General features: G+C 36.0%; 1 protein-coding gene across 3 annotated transcripts in view; it reads left to right on the forward strand.

Moving 5' to 3' along the window:
- CEP128 (centrosomal protein 128) overlaps positions 1 to 25769 on the forward strand; it is a 448858-nt gene that overhangs the window by 186027 nt on the left and 237062 nt on the right. For all 3 annotated transcript variants that reach the window (XM_060097969.1, XM_060097967.1, XM_060097968.1), the window contains one exon: positions 11262 to 11454. In XM_060097969.1, coding sequence (XP_059953952.1) covers positions 11262 to 11454 — 193 coding nt within the window. The remainder of the gene's footprint in view (positions 1 to 11261; positions 11455 to 25769) is intronic.

Below are 25769 nucleotides of genomic sequence, written 5' to 3' on the forward strand. Positions count from 1 at the left end.
AATAAAAAAGCTGATGTCAACTGCTCTTCAGCACAAATGCAGGAGGCTCAGTACTCTTTTGTTTAGAGAGCACATTTAATTCTGGGAGTCTGGCATTAATTACACTCTTAAGATGCATAAAGGTGTATCTTAGGAGAATTTATATGCTTCTTTGGCTCTAAAGATCTTTTCCTTCTTGGCCTTTATCCCACTGTATTGAAACTCCCATTTACTCTTCTCCTCTTTCTTTAATCTGTAAGCATTAGGAGGGGAGACCTGTGTCTATCCTGTTCCTATTGCATCTTTAGTGCTTACCACAGGCTTGGCTACATGCTCAATAAATATTTTTTTTTTTAGAGAGTAATTAGGCTTGCTGCATTTTCCTACTCAGGTTACCTCCTCAGCTTAAGTATCACCAATGAATAAATAGCAAGCAGATTAGATTTCAGTAAATATGTCAGTTCTCACATATTGGTTTTCTTTGATCAGTACTGTAAATTTTAAGATTATATAAATAAGAAATATACTTCCAAGTTATATGGGGATTTTCCTATATTATCCTATTTGGTATCATCCAAAAGAGTCACACTTTTTATAGTATCAGTATAACATGTTTCACGCGTTGACAAGCATTTGCTTTTCCCTACTGTTTTTGAAATATTATAACTGAAGCAGCGTTAGAGATTGTGAAGTTTGACTTTCTCATTTTGTAGATGAGAAACGGGTCCTGGGAGTTTTGAGTTTTATCTAAGGACATAAAACTAGTTTCTGAGAAGGGTTTGGGAACCTGGATCTCTGAACTCTGTGCCATTGTTTTTTTCTACTGATTGTGTGACCTACACTTGAATATAAACCTTACATTTATGAATATTGTCTTTTTAGTGATGTGGATTTTTTAAAAACAGTTATTGTGTGAGAAGTATTAGACCTACTGTATTTAATTCTTGTTGAAGAATGCAAATGACCATCTAGTATTTTATCATTCCAGTGTAGACATCAAAATGTGATACAAATACTCAGGTATATTCATTCATGTGGTGGAAATATCCTTAGGTAGTATACAGGGAACACACTCAGCTTAATTGGAGGAAGCATTTTGTATCGTTTAATATGTACTATGATTATGGGTATATTTCTTCCAGATTATTTTCAAACCAAGCAGAAAATTGGAGAAAGTATTATTTAAAGAATTATATTTTGATGTTGATTTAGATTTGAATTTTGCAGTTCTGGTTTAATTCTTGTTTTGGTGATCTAGCACATTTTAAAAAATTGCCATCCTCTTTATCTCCGGTTCTTACATAAGCATTTTGTCTCAAAATTGTTTTTAGAGTTTTGGTGAAGGAAGCATTGTAGTTAAAAGCAGCAAAATTATGGTTCCTGATATTATTGCTAACTCTATCAACTATAATCTTTTATTTGAATTTTCTGTTTTCCTTGGTTTTTAGCTTTGAGTCACTCCTTAGTGACTTTCGGTATATTATTCCAGTGAATCTCATTAGAGGATTCTTACAGATTAAAAAGATCATTTTGATTGTTTTACTAGATACTTCAGAATATCCCCACCTAGTTGCAAGCTGTCAACTAAGAAGGTAAAAAACTACCTTATTTAGAAATTCTTTCCCTATTTTGGTTTACTTAGCAATACTTGTTGATGTAGTTAAAATAATGAGCCTATTATGTAATCTGTAAGATGCTCTTGTGAGTGGTTAATAGAATGGTGTTTGCACTGTGATTAATAACCTTGTCAGCTAATTATTGTTTGGAATTGGTAAAGTTATTCCTGTACTGTGTTCCAAGCTGTTTCTCCAAGATACTTAATGAATGATAGATAACGGGTGTTTCTCTAACAGACTCTGATTCTCTTAATTGATTATTGGTTGATTAAATTTCCATAAGTTAATTTGTTTCATAGGATTAATAATATATTCTGCATACTTATTCAATTCATATCAAGCATCTAACTATGACCTATTTTTAATTTTGTATGGCAATGGAATAAAGGCTCAATGGGAATTAACTGGAGCCATAGGTCATACTGTATTAGTTTGCTAGGGCTGCCATAACAAAACTGGGTAGCTTAAACAACAGGTATTTATTTTCTCACAGCTCTGGAGCCTAGAAGTCAAAGATCACGTTGCCAGGGTTGGTTTCTGATGAGACTTCTCCTTGCCTTGTAGACGGCCACCTCTCATGTGGGGGCTGGCGCTATGGTTGGAGGAGTTGAAGGTTAGGAGTCAGAGAGAGTCTCTTCTTATAAGGACACTAACCCTATAGGATTAGGGCCCTACCCTTATGGCCTCATTTAACGTTAATTACTTCCCTAAAGGCCCTGTGTCCAAATTCAGTCACACTGAGAGTTAGGGCTTTAACATATGATTTTGAGAGGGATGTAATTCAGTCCATAACACAGATCAAACCTGATTAATGCTTTGTTGCAAATAATTTTTTGTTATTGTTTTGTTTTTATCAGAAGCAGTAGGATTATTGTTATGACAAAACAGAATTGTTTTTTTATTATCATCTCTTAGCAATGGTAGTGAACACGGGCCAAAGACTGGGATGGAATAAGTAGGAAAGCATTATGAAAAAGAAATGTGAAGGTATTTTCTAAATTTGCCATTAAATCATTGGGAAAGAACAGATTAAACGGGATGATTGAAGCTGGTGATCCCCAGGGACTCATTTTGTTTGGACCACATGAGTTAAAAAAAATTGATTTGGTAATGAACATTTTTAAAAAAAATCAATTAAGTGCATTATTACAACATGAAATTGTTTTCCATTTGAGATATCAGAGGATCTGATAACGCTAGGGTTTCATTCCGTTGTGGTAGAAAACAGAGTTAAGAAGAACCATGGACATGACACCACATTAGATGTGGTGCCCTTCTTGCCCTTTTTTGTGGTTGCATTTTTATAGTCGAAACTGATAATGTTCAGGTCCTAAATGTGTTACTTTTGACTGTTCATTAAGCTTTCTTAATATAGTTAGCTATCGTTTGACATAATCACCATCATTTTCTGTTGACTCCCAATATGGAAGAAAAGTATTACTTGATTTTATCTTTAGGCTTGCACATTATTTTTTTGGAAGTCGATTGAAGAGAAGTGGATTTATCTCTTGTATCCATGCATGGTTCAAAATGGTAAATAGTAACATAGTAGCCTGAATTGAACTTTTCAAGAAAAACAAAAGAGAACATATTTTCTATGTACCTTTACAGATGTTTCCTATGTGGCACCTTTAGCATGTACATTTGATGTCTCTGATGTAAACCAATGAAATTAACTCCGATAATATTATCTAATAGCGACTTGGTCCTAGAACTTGTTGGTCTTCCTGTAAATAAGAGGTTGAATAATCTGACTCCTTTTACTCTTTCCTCACAAGGATTTTTATGGTCAACTGTGAACCTCATACCTTTTATCAATCCATATTTGATTTTTTTAAGTGCATTCCTTCTGGTTAATCTGTTTCAGATTTCATCTTGCATGTATGTATTTCTTCTGTATGTCAAGGTTATTTCATTTAATTGTCTCCAACATACTAATACATCAATTTATATTCTAATACCTAGCCATCTGTGATAATATTAATTATCTGATCTTAGACTAATCCTGAGGGGATTGGCATCTGAAAGCTGCTGTTTAGGACCATGCCTACATGGCATAGTGTTATCAGGGCTTTTGTATGTACATCCTTTCAGCCCTTCTTCTTTGTGATTGTATTTTTTATAATTCAAATTGATAGTGTTCAGGTCCTAAATGTGTTACTTTTGAATATTAATTAAGCTTTCTTAATATATTAAAACTAAAAGAACTTTGGATTTTTTTCTGTTTTCAAGATACCATTCTCTTTTTCTATTTTATTACTTAGATGCAAGGTGCTACGTCTTTCCCCAAAAAATTAACAGCATCTAATTGTTCATTTAATTACGTGTGTCAGGGCCTCACGATGTGCAAAACTAGCTGTAATGTGCATGTGGATGTGTGTGCACATGCGCGTATGTTGGTTGTTTTGGAAACTGCCTAGGAGATTTTAATCGAAGAATATAAAATTCTTGAAAAATGTGTTGAGGGTTTATTATATTAAATTCTTTAACATACAAGAATAAAGATGTGTGTGTGTTTGAGGTGCCAAATAAACAGCAAAAAGACATTTTTGAAAATATATCTTTTCCAGAAACTATACATCTAACCTTTCCCTTGTTTCCTTGCATCATAACAATAATAATATGATAATCACCAGGGCTTTTCATTTTATTTATTTTTCTTGAGGAACTGGCAAAGATTGATGAGGTTAATAGAAGGTGTGGTCTACAGATTCAGATTGTAGTTTTAATATAGAAGCAGTGATAGCATAGGCTTTTCCTTATTTTGACTAGTTAATATCAATTAATAAATTAATGACTTAAGTAGTAATGTTTTAGAATCATTTTCTAACTGACCTGTATCAAAATTACTGAATAATTGTCTAGAATAATTTTTATTATTTAGTGCATTGAATACATTCTCATTTTGGAGATTGTAACTAACTTAACACACATACATATAGCCATACAATCTTAGTTAAAGAATTTTTTTGAAAAATGTAAATTGTAACAGCAATAACCTAAAATGTGAGAGGGAAGAGAAGTAAAAGTGTAAAGTTTATGAATTCTACTGAAGTTAAGTTGTTACCAGTTGAAAATAGGGTGATACACATTTAAGATATTTTATGTGAGCCTCATGGTAACCACAAGGGGAAATCCTATAATAATTACATAAAAAAAACATGATAAAGAAGTCAAAGCATATTGATACCAGAAGACAACAAAACACACACAAAAAAGACAGCAGAATAAGAATCAAAGAACAAGGAACCTACAAAACATCCAGGAAACAATGAACAAAATGACAATAGTAAGCCCTTACCTATCAATAATTACTTTAAATGTAAATGGATTAAATTCTCTAATTAAAAGACATAGAATAGCCAAATGGATAGGAAAAAACAAGATCCAACAATATGCTGCCTATTAAAGACTTACTTTAGCCTTAAAGGTACACATAGATTGAAAGTGAAGGGATGGAAAAAGACATTTCAGGCAAATGGTAACCCACCCCCCACCCCCGCAAAAAAGAGAAAATGAAAAAAGCAAAGGTAGCTCTAGTTATATCAGACAAAATAGACTGTAAACAAAAAATGATAAAAAGAGACAAAGAAGGTCATTATAAAGGAATCAATACAAGAAGAGAGAACAATTGTAGATATGTGCCCAATGTTGGAGCGCCTAAATATTTAAAGGAAAAACTAACATAGCTAAATGGAGAAATAAACAGTAACAAATATAGCAGTATTGAGAATAAAATTTCGATATTTACACTCATCTTTTGTAGGTATAAAGGCATAATCACCATAAACAGTTTGGTGTTCATGCTTTCAGTCCTATTTTGGTCTAATGGGCTGAGCTGCAGTTATTTTTGACAAAAATGTATATTTTTAGATATACCTGTCCCTTCCTTTTGAGTCTTTGACATTGAGGATATCCACCTTGTTGTAGTATTTTCTTCCTTTGGGGTTCTATCGCCCCAGACTCTTGTATTTTCCTCCCAACTTTCTATCTACATCTCCATTTTATTTTGAAATTCTCTTGTGTTTATCTCTTCTAAACCCTCTTCTATTTTCTCTGTAGATATTCTTTATGAGCTATTTTATCTCTTCCTATGCCGTTAACTTCCTTTAGGCTGTTGATTCTTTAGTTTGTATCTCTTGACCATATCTCTTGAGCTTTAGAGCTATATATATAATTGGATATCCAATTAGTCATCTGTGCTTCTGTATCTTTTGTTCCTAACAACTTCTATATGTTTCATCCTAATGTTAACTTCTTAACCCCTAAATCATTGCTTCTTCTAGGTTTCCTGTTTCAGTTTAAGCTAAAAATTGACCATCAATACTGATTCCTTTCTCTTCCTTCACCCCTCACATTTAAGTCCAAATACATACATTTTGGCTCAACCCTTACCATTTTCACTTGTTTGGAATATTGTAACAGCCTCCTGACTTCCAGCCTCCCATATTTGCTCCATTCTATATAGAGAGTATGCTTTCTAAACAACAGTCCAATTCACATCCTTGTCTCTCATATTGTGGTTAGATGGGGATGATGGTATATCCCTCACCCTCCCCGTGTTTTCTTCCTAAATGTATTAGTGGAATGTTATAGTAGAAAGTGCTCCTTTAATCTGGCAGAATTGACCATGTTTTCTGTGCTATGGAAGTTTTTTTCTCTTTTTCTGTTTGCAATAGTATTTCAAGGTTGATATTGGGAAATGAAGCAGACTTAATTAAATTTCTGTAGTCATAATTGGAAGTTCACATCCTAATTTAAGTTGAGGACTTCCTGTATTTATCTAGTGACATATAGACAAGACAGGGACCTACAAATTGTATAGGAAGTACTAAAGCCAGGTCAGCCAGGTCTCACCTCTGCAGGGAGGTTTAATTTTAGCTTTGTTGATCTATCCCCTTTTACTTTCCCCTTCCTTCCTTCCTTCCTCCCTCCCTTCCTCCCTCTCTCCCTCCCTCCCTTCCTCCCTTCCTCCCTCTTTCTCTCTCTCTTTCTTTTGTTACATAACAGCTAAGTTGATATATAATTCATGTACCATACATTTGACCTATTTAGAGTTACCATTCAGTAGTTTTTAGTATATTCACAGAGATGTGCAGCCATCATTACATGAATTTTAGGACATTTTTATCACCCCAAAAAGACAATCTGGACTATTAGCCATCACATCCTTATCTGCCCATCCCACCCTTCCTGTAGCACTAGTCAACAAGTAATCTGCTTTTATCTCTATAGATTTGTCTGTTCTAGACATTTCTTATGAATGGAATCATAAAATATGCAATCCTTTATGATTGACTTCTTTCATTTAGCAGAATATTATCAAGGTTCATCTGTGTTGTAGTATGTATCATTACTTTACTTCTTCTTGCTAAATAACTGTCCACTGTATGGATATACCACATTCATTTACCAGTTGATGTTCATTTCTATTATTTTTATTTCTTGCCTGTCATGAATAGTGCTGCTATGAACATTTGAGTACAAGTTTTTTGCGTGAACATGTGTTTTCATTTCTCATAGGTACATACCTAGGAGAGAATTGCTGGGTTATATGGTAATTATGTTTAAGCTTTTGAAGAAAGTCCAGATTGTTTTTCCAAGGTGACTACACCGTTGTACATTCCTATTGTCAGTATATGAGAATTTTAATTTCTCTGTATACACACTAACAGTTGTTATCATCTGGTTTCTTTTTTGATTATAGCTATCCTGCTGGGTGTGAAATGGAATTCTATTGTAGTTTTGATTTGCATTTCCCTGATGGCTAGTGATGTTGAGCATCTTTTCATGTGGTTATTGGCTATTCATATATCTTCTTTGGAGAAATGTCTATTTTGATCTTTTGCTCAATTTGTTATCTTTTAATTTATTATTTGAGTTCTTTATTATCCTAGATACAAGTCCTTTCTCAGATATGTGATCTATAAATATTCTCTCCTGTTCAGTGAGTTGTCTTTTCACTTTGTTAATTGTGACCATTGAAGCATAATATTTTACATTTTGATTAAGTCCAGCTTATCAGCTTTTTTCTTTGGTTACTTGTGCTTTTGGTGTAATGTCTAAGAAATGATTGCCAAACCAAAGTCACAAAGACTTCTGCCTGTTTTCTTCTAGGAGTCTTATATTTTTATTTATTTAGTTAGTTAGTTATTTTATTTTATTTTGTAGCCATATTTTTAGCAATTACATTTAGGTCTTTGATCCATTTTGAGTTAATTTTTTATGTGATATGAGGTATGAGTTCAACTCTATTCTTTTACATGTGGTCTTTGATCCATTTTGAGTTAATTTTTTTATGTGGTATGAGGTATGGGTTCAACTCTATTCTTTTACATGTGACTATTCAGTTGTCCCAGCCCCACTGGTTGAATAGACTATTCTTTCCTCATCAGATTGTTTTGGCACCCTTGTTGAAAGTCAGTTGACCATATATGCATAATTTAATTTTTGGACTCTCAATTCTATTTCATTGATCTATATGTCTATCCTATGCCAGTACCACACTGTTTTGATTACAGTAGCTCTGTAGTAAGCTTTGAAATGGGTAAGAGTGAATCCTCCAACTTTGTTCTTATTTTTCAACACTTTATTTGACTATTCTGGGTCCCTTGAATGTCCATATGAAATTTAGGATCAACTTGTCAATTTCTCCAAAAACCAGCTGGGATTTTGATTGGAGTTGCATTGAATCTGTAGGATGTTTGGGGAGTATTTTTGTCTAAACTATATTGAGTCTTCTGATCTTTGTACATGGGATATGGTCCCATTTATTTAGGTATTTAAAAGTTTTTTTCCACAGCGTTTTGTAGAGTTATTTTTCTTTCAGATATTTTCAGAGTATGTTTTGCAGTTCTTTTTAAAGGTGTATTATTAAGTATATTATCCTTTTGATGCTATTGTACATACAGTTGACTTTTAACTTTATTTTTGGATTGATCATTCAAGTATATAGAAATACAATTGATTTATGTATATTGACCTTATATACTACAACATTGCTGAACTATTTTATTCTTATATGTTTTTAGTGAAATCATTAGGATTTTCTTATATAGGGGCATGTTATCTGCAAAAAGATGCAAATATGTTTACTTCTTTTTTTTTCAATGTGGACCTATTTTGTTACATTTTCTTGCAAAATTGCCCTGCCATGACCTCCTAATACAGTGTTGAATAGAAGTGGTGAGAGCAGATATTCTTTTCTTGTTTCTGATCTTAGGGAGAAAGCATTGTCTTTTACCATTAAGTATGATAGTAGTTGTGGGTTTTTTATAGATGTCTTTTATCAGGTTGAGAAAGCTCCCTTCTATTCCTAGTTTGTTGAGTGTCTCCATCGTGAATGGGTGTTGAATGGGTGTTGAATTTCATCATATGATTTCTCTGCAGCTTTTGATATGATCATGTGGCTTTATGTCCCTAATTCTTACTAATACAGCATATTACATTAATTAATTTTCAGATATTAATGCAGCCTTGCATTCTTGGGATAAATCCCACTTGATTATGCTGTAAAAACCTTTTTATATGTTTCTGGATTCTGGTTGCTAGTATTTTGTTGAAGATTTAAAAAATATCTATTCATAAGTTATATTCATAACTGAAGTCTTATAAACAATCTGGGGAAATTACAGTTGAGACTTCAGTGTTCTTAGCTTGCTTTGTCTGCAGTAGAGTGACCACCCTATTAGTGGAGAGTTGGTGGAGGAGGGAGTTCCCAGTATTTCTGTTGCAGTTACCAAGAATTTAGCTTGTGCAAATCAGAGCTGAGAAGATGAAAAATCCTAGTGGCCTGCCCTTCCTGTGAAATACCTACTATTAAGATCTGTTTCTGCTCATAACATTTTTGACTCCAAAAGTTTGAGTTTTCCACATCAAGTAATTTTTCAATTTTTTGCATTCACCAACTGGGTGCCCTACAACTTAATTACAGGTCTAATACTAACTACCCAGTGTTAGTGCAGATCCTGCAGTTTAAGGTCTCAGTCCCACAAGACTCCCCCTCCCCCACCTTCAGATGCCAGTCACAGGTATTGAGTCCCTAGGTTGCCTACACTTCTATCTGAGCTGGCTTCAAATTGGGGTTCCCATAGTTCATTAATTTGCTATAATGGCTCACAGATTTCAGGGAAATACTTGACTTACTATTATTACTTTATTATAAAGGACACATATGAACAGCCATATGAAGAGGTATATAGGGCAAGGTCCCAAAGGCTCTTTAGTACTGGAACTTCTGTCTCTGGAATTTTGGGTGCATCACCCTTTTGGCATGTGGATGTATTCACCAATCTGGAAGCTCATCGTATCTCATTGTTCAGGAGTCTTTATAGCGTTTAATCTTCAGTCCTCCCCTGCCTGTCCCCCATCCCCCTTCTTAGAGGTTGATGAGTAGGATTGTAAGTTTCAACTCTCTAATGATCAGCCCCTTACAGAGGCTATCTGGGGGCCCCACCCTAAGCCACCTCATTAACATAAGCTCTGGTCTGATCAAAAGTGCTTTGTTATTAATAAGTCATGCCTTTACAAGCATGATTTCCATTTTTCTTCACCCAACATATTATACATTTGTTACCTTACAGTATAAGTGTATAATTTATCCATATTTTGACTAATGACAGTATTTTGTTCTATGTCACCATCTGTTAGACCTTCTGACCAAAGGAACTGCCTTTTTTTTTTCATTTCTGGGGATGTTTGAAAGCTGATGTTTGTGGGGAGACCCTGGTCTAAGGGCCATATCCCAGTTCTGCTTCATCATAGGCTTATTTTATCACAGCTACTTTTAATATACTGGGGCATGTCCTAAGAACCTTCTAGACTTCTAGAGGCCTAGAACATTCTTGCTTATGGATTCATGCTATTCAGGGAAATTGTCCCTTTGCTTAATCTCATTTTCCCTTCTAGTTCATGACTTCCCCTATTTTTGCTTCTTTGAGGTGAAGACTGTTTAGATTATTTAAAATCAACTAGAAATTGGATGGTAGTCTCACTTGGGAAGGCCCTAAGACCCGACTGAAATTCTGTTCTATTGAAGGTGGAAGAAAGATTTCTTTTCTCATCCCTGTTTTAAATATCTAAGTGTTAGAGTTGGTGAGGTTAGAGTCCATGGAAAAGAGAGTTGCTTTGATTGAATTTCCTAGTTTTAAATGTGGACAAATGCAGACTTTATCTGCCTCATGCCATATAGAATCTCTCTCTCTACCTGATTAGCTGGACCCTTGGGGATATACATTTTTAGAAACAAAACTAGGAATTTTCTCTTATTTTTTACTCTCTAAAATTCCCTTCATAACCAGTTTCTAGGTCTATTGTGGGGTGTTTTGGATTTTCAAATGCTTGTACCAGACTGCTTTATATATCAAATTAGGGGATTAATTGTATTACACCTGGAGGTTTAGGAGGCCAAACTTTTCTTTAGTACTGCCTTTCCAAAGATGATAGAGTATACCAAATATTTTATAAAAATCCAAGGAAATCATTTCTGCACCAACTTTTAACTGATATAAACCATTATGCAAATTAAAACATTATGGGTATTTTAAATTTTTGCTTAAATTTGTTAGTTATTGTCTAAATTCAGATTATCATGACTTTCTCATGTTTTGGAATGCTACTGTTTTCTAGATTTTTAAAAAAAATTAGATATAAATGTCATATTTTTAGACTAAACTTCAATGGCTCTGTGAGGAACTGAGAGAGAGAGAAAACAGAGAGAAAAGTCTACGGCACCAGCTGATGTTGTGCAGACAACAACTCGGGAACATGACTGAAAACAAGGAAGCTGAGCTTCAGTGTCTCTTTGAACAGATAGAAAGACAGGAGCAGCTTCTGGAAGAAATACATCGGGAGAAGAGAGGTGTGTTAACTGCTCTTACTCTTTTATTTTTCTTTGTTTATATTTGTGGAATCTTATGTGTGGGGAAAAAATTCTGTTTCTCTTGGCTCTGGTTTGAACTACAGAATTTCCAAATTTGTCTCCTTTCCTTGTCTCTTGTCTCCTTATCTTCATTTCTGGGTCTAGAAGAGAAAACTGTTTTTCCTTGAGAATTTCTCCTTCAGCTACTGTATCCCTCCTGTGTACATAGCATTTGTGTCTGTTGTCCATATGCAAGTGCTAATTTGCTAAGACATTCTTGTTCTTCCCTGGTAAAATGCCAAAATTTATATTTTACTTCAGTAAAATATCCATTAATTTATTCAACAGATATTTACTTTGTGTCTATTTTGTCTTTGGTACTATTATAGGTGCTAAGGATATTATCAGTAAATGAGAAAAAAAAATCCTACTCTTTTTATTTTTTTTGGCTGCGTTTGGTGGCCTTCGTTGCTACGTGCGGGCTTTCTCCAGTTGCGGCGAGCAGGGGCTATTCTTGTTGCGGAGCACAGGCTCTAGGCGTGCGGGCTTCAGTTGTAGCACACGGGCCCTAGACCACATGGGCTTCAGTAGTTGTGGTACACGCACTTCAGTAGTTGTGGTGTGTGGACTCAGTAGCTGTGACTCTCAGACTCTAGAGCACAGGCTCAGTAGTTGTGGCACACGGGCTTAGTTGCTCCATGGCATGTGGGATATTCCTGGACCAGGGGTTGAACCTGTGTCCCCTGCATTGGCAGGCAGATTCTTAACCACTGCACCACGAGGAAAGTCCCAAAAATCCTACTTTCGTTTACCTTACATTATATTGAGTGGGGTGACAAAATAAATGTGATAAATAGGTAAATTATGTAATATGTGAGGTTATAAGCACATTGTTGAAAGCAGTAGAGTAAGGGAAGGTGAGTTTGGGAGAGCACGGCACAGGGTTTAATATGTAGGCAATATTTAACTTTAAAAGTTAGACAAGAGTCATGGAAAATTACCTTTCTGTTTGGTTCTACTAGGGATGGATATAATGGGAAGAAGAAAAATAGCATCAGGTATAGGGATCCTATGTGTATCTTATGTTATGTTGGCCTTAGACTTTTTTTTAATAAATTTATTTATTTATGTATTTATTTTGGCTGTTTTGGATCTTCATTGGTGCACACGGGCTTTCTCTAGTTGTGGCGAGCAGGGGCTACTCATTGTTGTGGTGCATGGGCTTCTCATTGCGGTGGCTTCTCTTATTGCGGCCACGGGCTTTTGGGCGTGCAGGCTTCAGTATTTGAAGCATGCGGGCTCAGTAGTTGTGGCTTGCAGGCTCTAGAGCACAGGCTCAGTAGTTGTGGCTCACAGACTTTGTTGCTTCGCAGCATGTGGGATCTTCCCCGACCAGGGTTTGAACTTGTGTCCCCTGCGTTGGCATGTGGATTCTTAACCACTGCGCCACCAGGGAAGTCCAAGGCTTTTTCTCTTGCTGAACTTTATTAAGAACCAGAAAAAGGAGTCATAGTGTCCCACTGAGAAAAACTAAACATTAACATATGATAATTCTTTTTTTTTTTTTTAGATTTTTTTAAAATTTTATTTTACAAATTTAATCAGTTATACATATACATATGTTCCCATATCCCCTCCCTTTTGCGTCTCCCTCCCACCCTCCCTATCCCACCCCTCCAGGCGGTCACAAAGAACCGAGCTGATCTCCCTGTGCTATGCGGCTGCTTCCCACTAGCTATCTACCTTACGTTTCGTAGTGTATATATGTCCATGCCGCTCTTTCACTTTGTCACAGCTTACCCTTCCCCCTCCCCATATCCTCAAGTCCATGCTCTAGTAGGTCTGTGTCTTTATTCCTGTCTTACCCCTAGGTTCTTCATGACATTTTTTTTTCTTAAATTCCATATATATGTGTCAGCATACAGTATTTGTCTTTCTCTTTCTGACTTACTTCACTCTGTATGACAGACTCTAGGTCCATCCACCTCATTACAAATAGCTCAATTTCATTTCTTTTTATGGCTGAGTAATATTCCATTGTATATATGTGCCACATCTTCTTTATCCATTCATCTGATGATGGACACTTAGGTTGTTTCCATCTCCGGGCTATTGTAAATAGGGCTGCTATGAACATTTTGGTACATGTCTCTTTTTGAATTATGGTTTTCTCAGGGTATATGCCCAGTAGTGGGATTGCTGGGTCATATGGTAGTTCTATTTGTAGTTTTTTAAGGAACCTCCATACCGTTCTCCATAGTGGCTGTACCAATTCACATTCCCACCAGCAGTGCAAGAGTGTTCCCTTTTTTCCACACCCTCTCCAGCATTTATTGTTTCTAGATTTTTTGATGATGGCCATTCTGACTGGTGTGAGATGATATCTCATTGTAGTTTTGATTTGCATTTCTCTAATGAGTAAAGATGTTGAGCATCCTTTCATGTGTTTGTTGGCAGTCTGTATATCTTCTGTGGAGAAATGTCTATTTAGGTCTTCTGCCCATTTTTGGATTGGGTTGTTTGTTTTTTTGCTATTGAGCTGCATGAGCTGCTTATAAAATTTGGAGATTAATCCTTTGTCAGTTGCTTCATTTGCAAATATTTTCTCCCATTCTGAGGGTTGTCTTTTGGTCTTGTTTATGGTTTCCTTTGCTGTGCAAAAGCTTTGAAGTTTCATTAGGTCCCATGTGTTTATTTTTATCTTTATTTCCATTTCTCTAGGAGGTGGGTCAAGAAAGATCTTGCTGTGATTTATGTCATAGAGTGTTCTGCCTATGTTTTCCTCTAGGAGTTTGATAGTGTCTGGCCTTACATTTAGGTCTTTAATCCATTTTGAGCTTATTTTTGTGTATGGTGTTAGGGAGTGATCTAATCTCATACTTTTACATGTCCCTGTCCAGTTTTCCCAGCACCACTTATTGAAGAGACTGTCCTTTCTCCACTGTACATTCCTGCCTCCTTTATCAAAGATAAGGTGACCATATGTCCATGGGTTTATCTCTGGGCTTTCTATCCTGTTCCATTGATCTATATTTCTGTTTTTGTGCCAGTACCATACTGTCTTGATTACTGTAGCTTTGTAGTATAGTCTGAAGTCAGGGAGCCTGATTCCTCCAGCTCCATTTTTCGTTCTCAAGATTGCTTTGGCTATTCGGGGTCTTTTGTGTTTCCATACAAATTGTGAAATTTTTTGTTCTAGTTCTGTGAAAAATGCCATTGGTAGTTTGATAGGGATTGCATTGAATCTGTAGATTGCTTTGGGTAGTAGAGTCATTTTCACAATGTTGATTCTTCCAATCCAAGAACATGGTACATCTTCTCCATCTATTTGTATCATCTTTAATTTCTTTCATCAGTGTCTTATAATTTTCTGCATACAGGTCTTTTGTCTCCTTAGGTAGGTTTATTCCTAGATATTTTATTCTTTTTGTTGCAATGGTAAATGGGAGTGTTTCCTTGATTTCACTTTCAGATTTTTCATCATTAGTATATAGGAATGCCAGAGATTTCTGTGCATTAATTTTGTATCCTGCAACTTTACCAAATTCATTGATTAGCTCTAGTAGTTTTCTGGTAGTATCTTTAGGATTCTCTATGTATAGTATCATGTCATCTGCAAACAGTGACAGCTTTACTTCTTCTTTTCCGATTTGGATTCCTTTTATTTCCTTTTCTTCTCTGATTGCTGTGGCTAAAACTTCCAAAACTATGTTGAATAAGAGTGGTGAGAGTGGGCAACCTTGTCTTGTTCCTGATCTTAGTGGAAATGGTTTCAGTTTTTCACCATTGAGGACGATGCTGGCTGTGGGTTTGTCATATATGGCCTTTATTATGTTGAGGAAAGTTCCCTCTATGCCTACTTTCTGCAGGGTTTTTATCATAAATGGCTGTTGAATTTTATCAAAAGCTTTCTCTGCATCTATTGAGATGATCATATGGTTTTTCTCCTTCAGTTTGTTAATATGGTGTATCACATTGATTGATTTGCGTATATTGAAGAATCCTTGCATTCCTGGAATAAACCCCACTTGATCATGGTGTATGATCCTTTTAATGTGCTGTTGGATTCTGTTTGCTAGTATTTTGTTGAGGATTTTTGCATCTATGTTCATCAGTGATATTGGCCTGTAGTTTTCTTTCTTTGTGACATCCTTGTCTGGTTTTGGTATCAAGGTGATGGTGGCCTCGTAGAATGAGTTTGGGAGTGTTCCTCCCTCTGCTATATTTTGGAAGAGTTTCAGAAGGATAGGTGTTAGCTCTTCTCTAAATGCTTGATAGAATTCGCCTGTGAAGCCATCTGGTCCTGGGCTTTTGTTTGTTGGAAGATTTTTTATCACAGTTTCAATTTCAGTGCTTGTGATTGGTCTGTTTATATTTTCTATTTCTTCCTGATTCAGTCTTGGCAGGTTGTGCATTTCTAAGAATTTGTCCATTTCTTCCAGGTTGTCCATTTTATTGGCATAGAGTTGCTTATAGTAATCTCTCATGATCTTTTGTATTTCTGCAGTGTCAGTTGTTACTTCTCCTTTTTCATTTCTAATTCTATTGATTTGAGTCTTCTCCCTTTTTTTCTTGATGAGTCTGGCTAATGGTTTATCAATTTTGTTTATCTTCTCAAAGAACCAGCTTTTAGTTTTATTGATCTTTGCTATCGTTTCCTTCATTTCTTTTTCATTTATTTCTGATCTGATTTTTATGATTTCTTTCCTTCTGCTAACTTTGGGATGTTTTTGTTCTTCTTTCTCTAATTGCTTTAGGTGCAAGGTTAGGTTGTTTATTCGAGATGTTTCCTGTTTCTTAAGGTGGGATTGTATTGCCATAAACTTCCCTCTTAGAACTGCTTTTGCTGCATCCCATAGGTTTTGGGTCGTCGTGTCTCCATTGTCATTTGTTTCTAGGTATTTTTTAATTTCCTCTTTGATTTCTTCAGTGATCACTTCGTTATTAAGTAGTGTATTGTTTAGCCTCCATGTGTTTGTATGTTTTACAGCTCTTTTCCTGTAATTGATATCTAGTCTCATAGCATTGTGGTTGGAAAAGATACTTGATACAATTTCAATTTTCTTAAATTTACCAAGGCTTGATTTGTGACCCAAGATATGATCTATCCTGGAGAATGTTCCATGAGCACTTGAGAAAAATGTGTATTCTGTTGTTTTTGGATGGAATGTCCTATAAATATCAATTAAGTCCATCTTGTTTAATGTATCATTTAAAGCTTGTGTTCCCTTATTTATTTTCATTTTGGATGACCTGTCCATTGGTGAAAGTGGGGTGTTAAAGTCCCCTACTATGATTGTGTTACTGTCGATTTCTCCTTTTATGGCTGTTAATATTTCCCTTATGTATTGGGGTGCTCCTATGTTTGGTGCATAAAAATTTACAATTGTTATATCTTCTTCTTGGATTGATCCCTTCATCATTATGTAGTGTCCTTCTTTGTCTCTTCTAGTAGTCTTTATTTTAAAGTCTATTTTGTCTGATATGAGAATTGCTACTCCAGCTTTCTTTTGGTTTCCATTTGCATGGAATATCTTTTTCCATCCCCTTACTTTCAGTCTGTATGTGTCTCTAGGTCTGAAGTGGGTCTCTTGTAGACAGCATATATATGGGTCTTGTTTTTGTATCCATTCAACCAGTCTGTGTCTTTTGGTGGGAGCATTTAGTCCATTTACATTTAAGGTAATTGTTGATATGTATGTTCCTATTCCCATTTTCTTAATTGTTTTGGGTTCGTTATTGTAGTTCTTTTCCTTCTGTTGTGTTTCTTGCCTAGAGAAGTTCCTTTAGCATTTGTTGTAAAGCTGGTTTGGTGGTGCTGAACTCTCTCAGCTTTTGCTTGTCTGTAAACGTTTTAATTTCTCCATCAAATCTGAATGAGATCCTTGCTGGGTAGAGTAATCTTGGTTGCAGGTTTTTCTCCTTCATCACTTTAATTATGTCCTGCCACTCCCTTCTGGCTTGTAGAGTTTCTGCTGAGAGATCAGCTGTTATCCTGATGGGGATTCCCTTGTGTGTTATTTGTTGTTTTTGCCTTGCTGCTTTTAATATGATTTCTTTGTGTTTAATTTTTGACAGTTTGATTAATATGTGTCTTGGTGTATTTCTCCTTGGATTTATTCTGTATGGGACTCTCTGTGCCTCCTGGACTTGATTAACTATTTCCTTTCCCATATTAGGGAAGTTTTCAACTATAATCTCTTCAAATATTTTCTCAGTCCCTTTCTTTTTCTCTTCTTCTTCTGGAACCCCTATAATTCGAATGTTGGTGCGTTCAATGTTGTCCCAGAGGTCTCTGAGACTGTCCTCTGTTCTTTTCATTCTTTTTTCTTTATTTTGCTCTGCAGCAGTTATTTCCACTATTTTATCTTCCACCTCACTTATCCGTTCTTCTGCCTCAGTTATTCTGCTATTGATCCCATCTAGAGTATTTTTTATTTCATTTATTGTGTTTTTAATCGATGCTTGATTCATCTTTAGTTCTTCTAGGTCCTTGTTAACTGTTTCTTGCGTTTTGTCTATTCTATTTCCAAGATTTTGGATCTGGGAAATAGAATCTTGGATCATCTTTACCATCATTATTCTGAATTCTTTTTCAGGTAGACTGCCTATTACCTCTTCATTTGTTAGGTCTGGTGGGTTTTTATCTTGCTCCTTCTCCTGCTGTGTGTTTTTCTGTCTTCTCATTTTGCTTATGTTACTGTGTTTGGGGTCTCCTTTTTGCAGGCTGAATGTTCGTAGTTCCCGTTGTTTTTGGTGTCTGTCCCCAGTGGCTATGGTTGGTTTAGTGGGTTGTGTAGGCTTCCTGGTGGAGGGGACTAGTGCCTGTGTTCTGGTGGATGAGGCTGGATCTTGTCCTTCTGGTGGGCAGGTCCACGTCTGGTGGTGCGTTTTGGGGTGTCTGCGGACTTTTTATGATTTGAGGCAGCCTCTCTGCTAATGGGTGGCGTTGTGTTCCTGTCTTGCTAGTTGTTTGGCATAGGGTGTCCAGCACTGTAGCTTGCTGGTTGTTGAGTGAAGCTGGGTGCTGGTGTTGAGATGGAGATCTCTGGAAGATTTTCGCCGTTTGATATTATGTGGAGCTGGGAGGTCTCTTGTGGACCAGTGTCCTGAAGTTGGCTCTCCCACCTCAGAGGCACAGCACTGACTCCTGGCTCCTCAATTTGGGATGATTTGTTGTCTATTCATGTATTCCACAGATGCAGGGTACATCAAGTTGATTGTGGAGCTTAAATCCGCTGCTTCTGAGGCTGCTGGGAGAGGTTTCCCTTTCTCTTTGTTCTCACAGCTCCTGGGTCTCAGCTTTGGATTTGGCCCCGCCTCTGCGTGTAGGTCGCCGGAGGGCGTCTCTTCTTCGCTCAGACAGGACAGGGTTAAAGGAGCAGCCTCTTCGGGGGCTCTGGCTCACTCAGGCCGGGCGGGAGGGAGGGGCACGGAGTGCGGGGCGAACCTGCAGCGGCAGAGGTCGGCGTGACGTTGCACCAGCCCGAGGCGCGCCGTGCGTTCTCTCAGGGAAGCCGCCCCTGGATCCCGGGACCTCGGCAGTGGCAGGCTGCACAGGCTCCCGGAAGGGCGGTGTGGACAGTGACCTGCGCTCGCACACAGGCTTCTTGGCGGCGGCAGCAGCAGCCCCAGCGTCCCACGCCCGTCTCTGGGCTCCGCGCTTTCAACCGCGACTCGCGCCCGTCTCTGGAGCTCCTTTACGCGGCGCTCTTAATCCCCTCTCCTCGCGCACCAGGAAACCAAGAGGGAAGAAAAAGTCTCCTGCCTCTTCAGCAGCTCCAGAGTTTTCCCGGACTCCCTCCCGGCTAGCTGTGGCACATTAGCCCCCTTCAGGCTGAGTTCTCGCCGCCAGCCCCAGTCCTCTCCCTGCGCTCTGACCGAAGCCCGAGCCTCAGCTCCAGTGCCGCCCGCCCCGGCGGGTGAGCAGACAAGCCTCTCGGGCTGGTGAGTGCCGCTCGGCACCCCTCCTCTGTGCGGGAATCTCTCCGCTTTGCCCTACCCAGGTATGTGGGGAGTTTCTTGCCTTTTGGGAGGTCTGGGGTCTTCTGCCAGCGTTCAGTAGGTGTTCTGTAGGAGTTGTTCCACATGTAGCTGTATTTCTGGTGTATCTCGATAATTCTTTTTAAAATATTTTTTTTGTTTTTTATTTTAGTGATCAGGATTATTCTCTCCACACATACCACTTAAAAATTGTTTATTACTGTCCTGTAGTGATTATCAAATTTTGGTATCAGAATCATTTTACATTGTTAAAATTTTTCAGAACTCAAAGATCTTTTATTAATGTACATTGTGTATATCAATATCTATCATATTAAAAATTAAAACTGGATATTTGAAAATATTGATACCTTTAAAATAATAATTATAAATCCATTCATACTAACATAAAAATCAATGAAATTTAACCGTTTTTCAATACAAAAAAATTAAAGAGTGACTTTGGTTTTGAACGTTTGGAAATCTCTTTAATTGCCGTCTTAAAAGAAGATGGCTGCATTTTCACTTTTGCTTCTTCATCTAATCTGTTGTTATATTACCTGTCATGTAACCCCTGAAGAAACTGCATTTTACATTCGTGAGAAATTGAATGTGGAAAAGACAAGTAACATTTTAGTATTATAATTAAGGGGTCTTGGATGGTGCCCAAACACACTTTGAGAATTGCTAGTCTAGTGCAATTGAAAGATGTAAATTGTGCCAATAGTAAAAGTTAAGGATACCCTTTAATTTTTTTTTAAAGACAGTACAATAGAATCTGTTATGGAACTTATAGATAAAACACTATATGATCTCTACACATGTTATATGTCATAGCCTATCCACTAATTAACACTAGATTACAATCCCATTTTTCTTTTAGTAAATATTTATCAGTATTGGCACCCTATAAGTCATTTCTTTGCATAAGGAATATGCAGTAGTCTATTATAAAGTCATAAACCTGTCATTGGGGAGAAATGCAAAAGAACCACATATCTGTGTATTTAGATAATTATATCAAATGCATGCCCAGCTTTTTCATAAAAGCTTCAGAAGGTGAGGTATAAAGTTTGTAATCTCTCAAAGTGATTGCCTTTATTTCTACTTTTTTAATTTAATAAAAATTTATTGCTCATCTTGTTATCTATAGAGCACTTGAATTCCTTTATACATCTTAGAATCAGCTCGTCAATCTTAGTAAAGAACCTACTGGTGTTTTGATAGGATTATGTTAAATGTGTAGATTAATTTGAGAATAGACATCTTAATATTGATGATATGAACATGGTGTATCTATCCATTAATTTAGGTTATCTTTAACTTTTCTCATGATGCTGTGTAATTTTCAGCAAACAGGTCTTGCACATCTTTTTTAGATTTATTCCTATTTTTTTTATTTATGATGTTATATAAAGTAACTCTTTAAAATTTGAATTTCCAACATTCTTTTCTAGTAGATATAAATACAGTTGATTTTTTTTTTGTATATTAAACTTGTATTTTGTAACCTTAAGCTCATTTATTAGTTGTAGTAGCTTTTAGTAGTTGTTGTTTATTCCTTGCCCTTAGAGTTTTCCTTGTACATGATCATGCCCTCTGCAAATAAGGACAGTTTTGCTTTCTTCTTTCTTTTCTTTTTCCCTTGTCTTAATCAACTGGTTGGAACCTTCAGTACATATTAAACTAACCTTGTTTTCCTGAGATAAACTCCAATCTGTCAAAACATATTTCTCCTTTTACATATGGCTGGATTTGATTTAGTGATAGTTTGTTAAGAATTTTTGCATCTATGTGGGTGAGGAATATTGGTTTATAACTTCTTTTCTTGTAATGTCTTTATCAGATTTGGATGTTAGTATAACAGTGACTCTTAACATGAGTTGTTTTTCCCTTTTATTTTTGGGAAACATTTGTGTAAAGTTTGTATTATTTCTTTGTAAATGTAGGATAAAATTCATCAATGAAATCTTCTGCGCCTGTAGTTTTTGTTTTGGGAAGGTTTTAATTTTAAACTTGAATTCTTTAATAGATGTATGATTTTTCAGAATTTCTACTTCTTCTTGAGTCAGTTTTGTTAATGTGTGCCTTTTAAGATATTTTTTCCATTTTATTGCAGTTGTCCAATTTATTAGCTTAAAGCTTTTTGTAATATCCCCTTTTTAATTCTTTTAGTTTCTGTAAGATCTGTGCTGATGTCTCTTATTATATTCCTGATATTGGTAATTTGTTTTCTCTTTTATTCTTTATAAGTTTTGCTGAGGGTTTTATTACTATTTTTAAGGAAACAGCCTTCAAATTTAAGTTTTTTCTGTTGTTTGTCTTTTTAATGTTTATTGATCTCTATTGTTAGTTTTATTTCCTTTCTTTTACTTCCTTTTTGTATCATTTGTTATTCTCCTGGATTCCCAAGTTGGAAAATTTATTTTAATACTTCTCTTTCCTAATATAGTCATTTAAAGTTATAAATTTCCATCTTAGCAATACTTCAAATGCATTCCACAAATTCTGGTATCTTGTCTTTTTATTATCACTTAGTTTGAATTAGAAAATATTTCCCTTGTGATTTCTTCTTTGACCTATGGGGTTTTTTTGAAGTATACTACTTAATATCCAGTTATGTAATTTTCTAGCTATTTTATCATCAGTTTCTAAATTTAGTACCCTTGCAGTCATAAAACATACTCTTGATTCAATGATTTTGATCCCTTTCTGAGACTTGTTTTATGGCCCCAAATGTGGTCTATCTTAGTAAATTTTCCATGTGCACTTGAAAATAAGTTATGTTCTGAATTTATTGAGAAATGTTCTGTAAAAGTCACTTATGCTAAATTGTTTCACACTGTTCTATGTCCCTGGTGATTCCTATATCCCTACTGATATTGTTAATTTCTTTTTTGAAATTGTTTATTTCTATCAATAACTGATAGAGGATTTTTAAAATATCCAGCTATTACTTTGTGTGTGTGATTTTTTTTTCTCCAAATATTTTGAAACTCAGTTATTAGATCCCATCTTACTATTGATTGTGGAAATGCATCTAGTTAGGAGCCTATTGTAGCAGTCTCAGTAAAAGCAAAAGAGGGACTGACAGAGGACATTAGTAGTGGCAACAAATGCAAAAGATTTTGTGGAGGAATTAGTGCAAGATTGACCAGTGTAGGTGAATGAAAGAGAAGACTCACAGGATACTCTATGGTCTTAGTGGTTTTGCCATTGGGAGAAATAGCAAAGTTGGGAAGGAGGAGCTGATTTGGTGGGAGAACAAGAGGGATCCTGTTTTTATCTATTCCTTAAAATCATAAAAAAAGGTCTCAGGAAGACCCAAACTTTTGTGACAGAGAGATGATATGGTAATTTCTTGCCTTATGGGTATAAGATGTATTAGGTGTAAGATGTTTTAGGTGCTACCTGGTGATTCAGAAATAATGAGGACTTAATATGGGTAATGAAGACCAAGCAAAGGCTGTTGTAGTTGCATATTTACAAATGTATCTATTAGGAAGTAGGATGAAATAAATACGTTATTAGAAATATGAGCACCATGTTCCTGGTGAAAAGGGAAGTACTGATTACTTCTGTTAAGACCCATATGGGGAGGTTTTTTGTAGGACATGTCTTTTGATTTACATGTTGAAAAATGCAGCAGGATTTCTATAAGAAAGAGGAGGAGGTAAACTTCTCTCCAGGGGTTATCTGCATAGTGATCTCTTCTTGCATGTTTCAGCATCTGTTTACAATGGTATACATAGAAGAGGTGGAGGACAGCTAAACTGATGATTAAATTTAGATATTTCTGAAGTATCAAAGTTAATTGTTGTAGAAATTTATATTTGATTCCCTTCACTATCTTACGAACTTGTCTGTTAGGTAGAACAATGTTAACCTATTTATAAGTGAAACATGACAGAGAAACTTTCTATTCATTGGAATAACCATTCTCTGCACTAATATTCTTTGTTTGATTTAGTGTCATATTAACTGACATGTGCCAGGTTGACCTAGGCCCATGTACAAGGAGTTTCTATCAGTGAGTGCTGCCAGATTTGTAGATCTGAGTTGTTTTATGTTTCCTGGGCTATTTTAGGCCTGTAGGTTGGAGCTGGAGTGTTCCAGAAGGAGAGGAAACCTATTGAGAAGTTAATGTCATGGACCTCTTAGAAGTTTAGTAGTTATTGACGTAGAATTTTTTTCTTTTTTTTTTTTTTAAATTGGGGTATAGTTGTTTTACAGTGTTGTGTTAGTTTCTACTGTACAGCGAAGTGGAGTTCCCTGTGGTATACAGCGGGTTCTCATTAGTTATCTTTGACTTAGAAATTCTTCATTGTTATGAAACAATATTTGATGATCATGCAACTTATATAAATGTTAGTCATTGTCTAGTCTAATAACAAGGAAAACCAATTTTTTCTATTGCCTATTGGAGTATAATTAAACATTCTAAATTAAGGGATAATCTCTAAGTGTCATGTAATTTATTTGGATTCTGGTTATTTTAGCACTTTATTTTACATTTCACCAGTTTGTTCAGAAGTTTAGTGATCTTGATCATTAGAGATAATGAAAGATTATTTTAATTGACAGAGGAAATTATTTGAACTCATTAAACTATTATTGTGTTTAATGTGAAATTATGTCTTCCCTCATGTATTTTCAGGCTTTCTTCATAATTATTTTCAAAAACCAATTGAAAAACAGTGGGTTTTTAAAAAATTATGTCCACTATTTGAGTCAAATCAGAATTTCATTTTAATCTTAATCTGTGTTTTTGCTTATATATGTTTCATTACAATAATTTTACTTCTCATGTATTTAGTGTTATGATTTAAAATCTAGCCAGGCCAATAGGTCAACAGGGATTGAAATTAAACTCAATTGGCTAAATGTTCCTAGGACCAGCATTGAATAAAATTAATGATATGCTGGGAGCTCCTGATAACCAGATCTGTGCAGGTGTCAACTTTGAATTATATAATCAACATTCACATTGTTAGTGAGTAAATTGACAATAGAAAGTTATGGCTAATTATTCTTTAGTTAGGTATAAATATCTCCACCCACCTGCCATGTGGGTAATAAGCCTGATGCTTGTACTACTTCTATTGGCTAAACTTAATTTTGGAGACAAACATTTTCAATATTTTAAGTAATATAGTCCGTTAGCAACAGTGAAGTATTGATTGAATGGAGAGTTCAGATATTTAAACTTTACATTTTTCCTCTCCTAAATTATTGGATGTATTTCTGTATTCTGGAAAATCCAGAAATGTTAAATATACTATACAAATGAATTCTTAGATTTTCTTCTTTGATCCTTTTATAGATTATTTGTATTATTTTCTGCTGTTTCATACGACAGCAAAGCTGGTCTACTTAAATTTGAATCATGAGCATATTCAGGGAGAAAAATAAGATAAAGTTGCATGTGCTAAAAAAGATTTGATGTGAGTTTTTAGGTTAGTAATTAGCTTTTATTAAATTCAAAGCATATCTTTGCTGTGTTTGACTTCTTTTAAGCTAACGCTTCTTTTCTATTTTGTTTTGTATATATTCGTTATCAATTGTAGTAGGCAGAATAATGCCAGCTCACCTCCCCCAAAGATGTCTACATCCTAATCCCCAGGACCTTTTTTTTTTTTTTTTTTTTTTTTTTTAGATGTTGGGGGTAGGAGTTTATTAAGTTATGTATTTATTTTTGCTGCGTTGGGTCTTCGTTTCTGTGCGAGGGCTTTCTCTAGTCGTGGCAAGTGGGGGCCACTCTTCATCGCGGTGTGTGGGCCTCTCACTATCGCAGCCTCTCTTGTTGCGGAGCACAGGCTCCAGACGCGCAGGCCCAGTAGTTGTGGCTCACAGGCCTAGCCGCTCTGCGGCATGCGGGATCCTCCCAGACCAGGGCCCGAACCCGAGTCCCTTATGTTAGCAGGCAGATTCTCAACTGCTGCGCCACCAGGGAAGACCCCCAGGACCTTTTAATATGTTACATTATATGCCAAAAGAGATTTTGTAGCTATGTTCAAATAAGGGTTTAGAGGAGACGAAATTGTCCTGGATTATCTATTTAGGCCCACTGTAATCATAAGCATTCTTAGAAGTGAAAGAGGAAGCAGAAAAGGGAGTCAGATGTTTCGATGTGAGAAAGACTCAATGTACCATTCACTGATGAACTTAAAGATAGAGGAAGATGACCAAAGCCAAGGAATGTGGCTGGTCTCTAAGAAGCTAGAAAAGTTAAGGAAATTGATTCTTCTCTGGAACCTCTAGAAATGAATGCAACCTTGCTGACACCACGATTTTAGCCCAGTGAGACCCATACAGGACTTCTAATGTACAGA

The sequence above is a fragment of the Mesoplodon densirostris genome, chromosome 4, assembly GCF_025265405.1.
Source record: "Mesoplodon densirostris isolate mMesDen1 chromosome 4, mMesDen1 primary haplotype, whole genome shotgun sequence".
Lineage (NCBI taxonomy): Eukaryota > Metazoa > Chordata > Mammalia > Artiodactyla > Ziphiidae > Mesoplodon > Mesoplodon densirostris.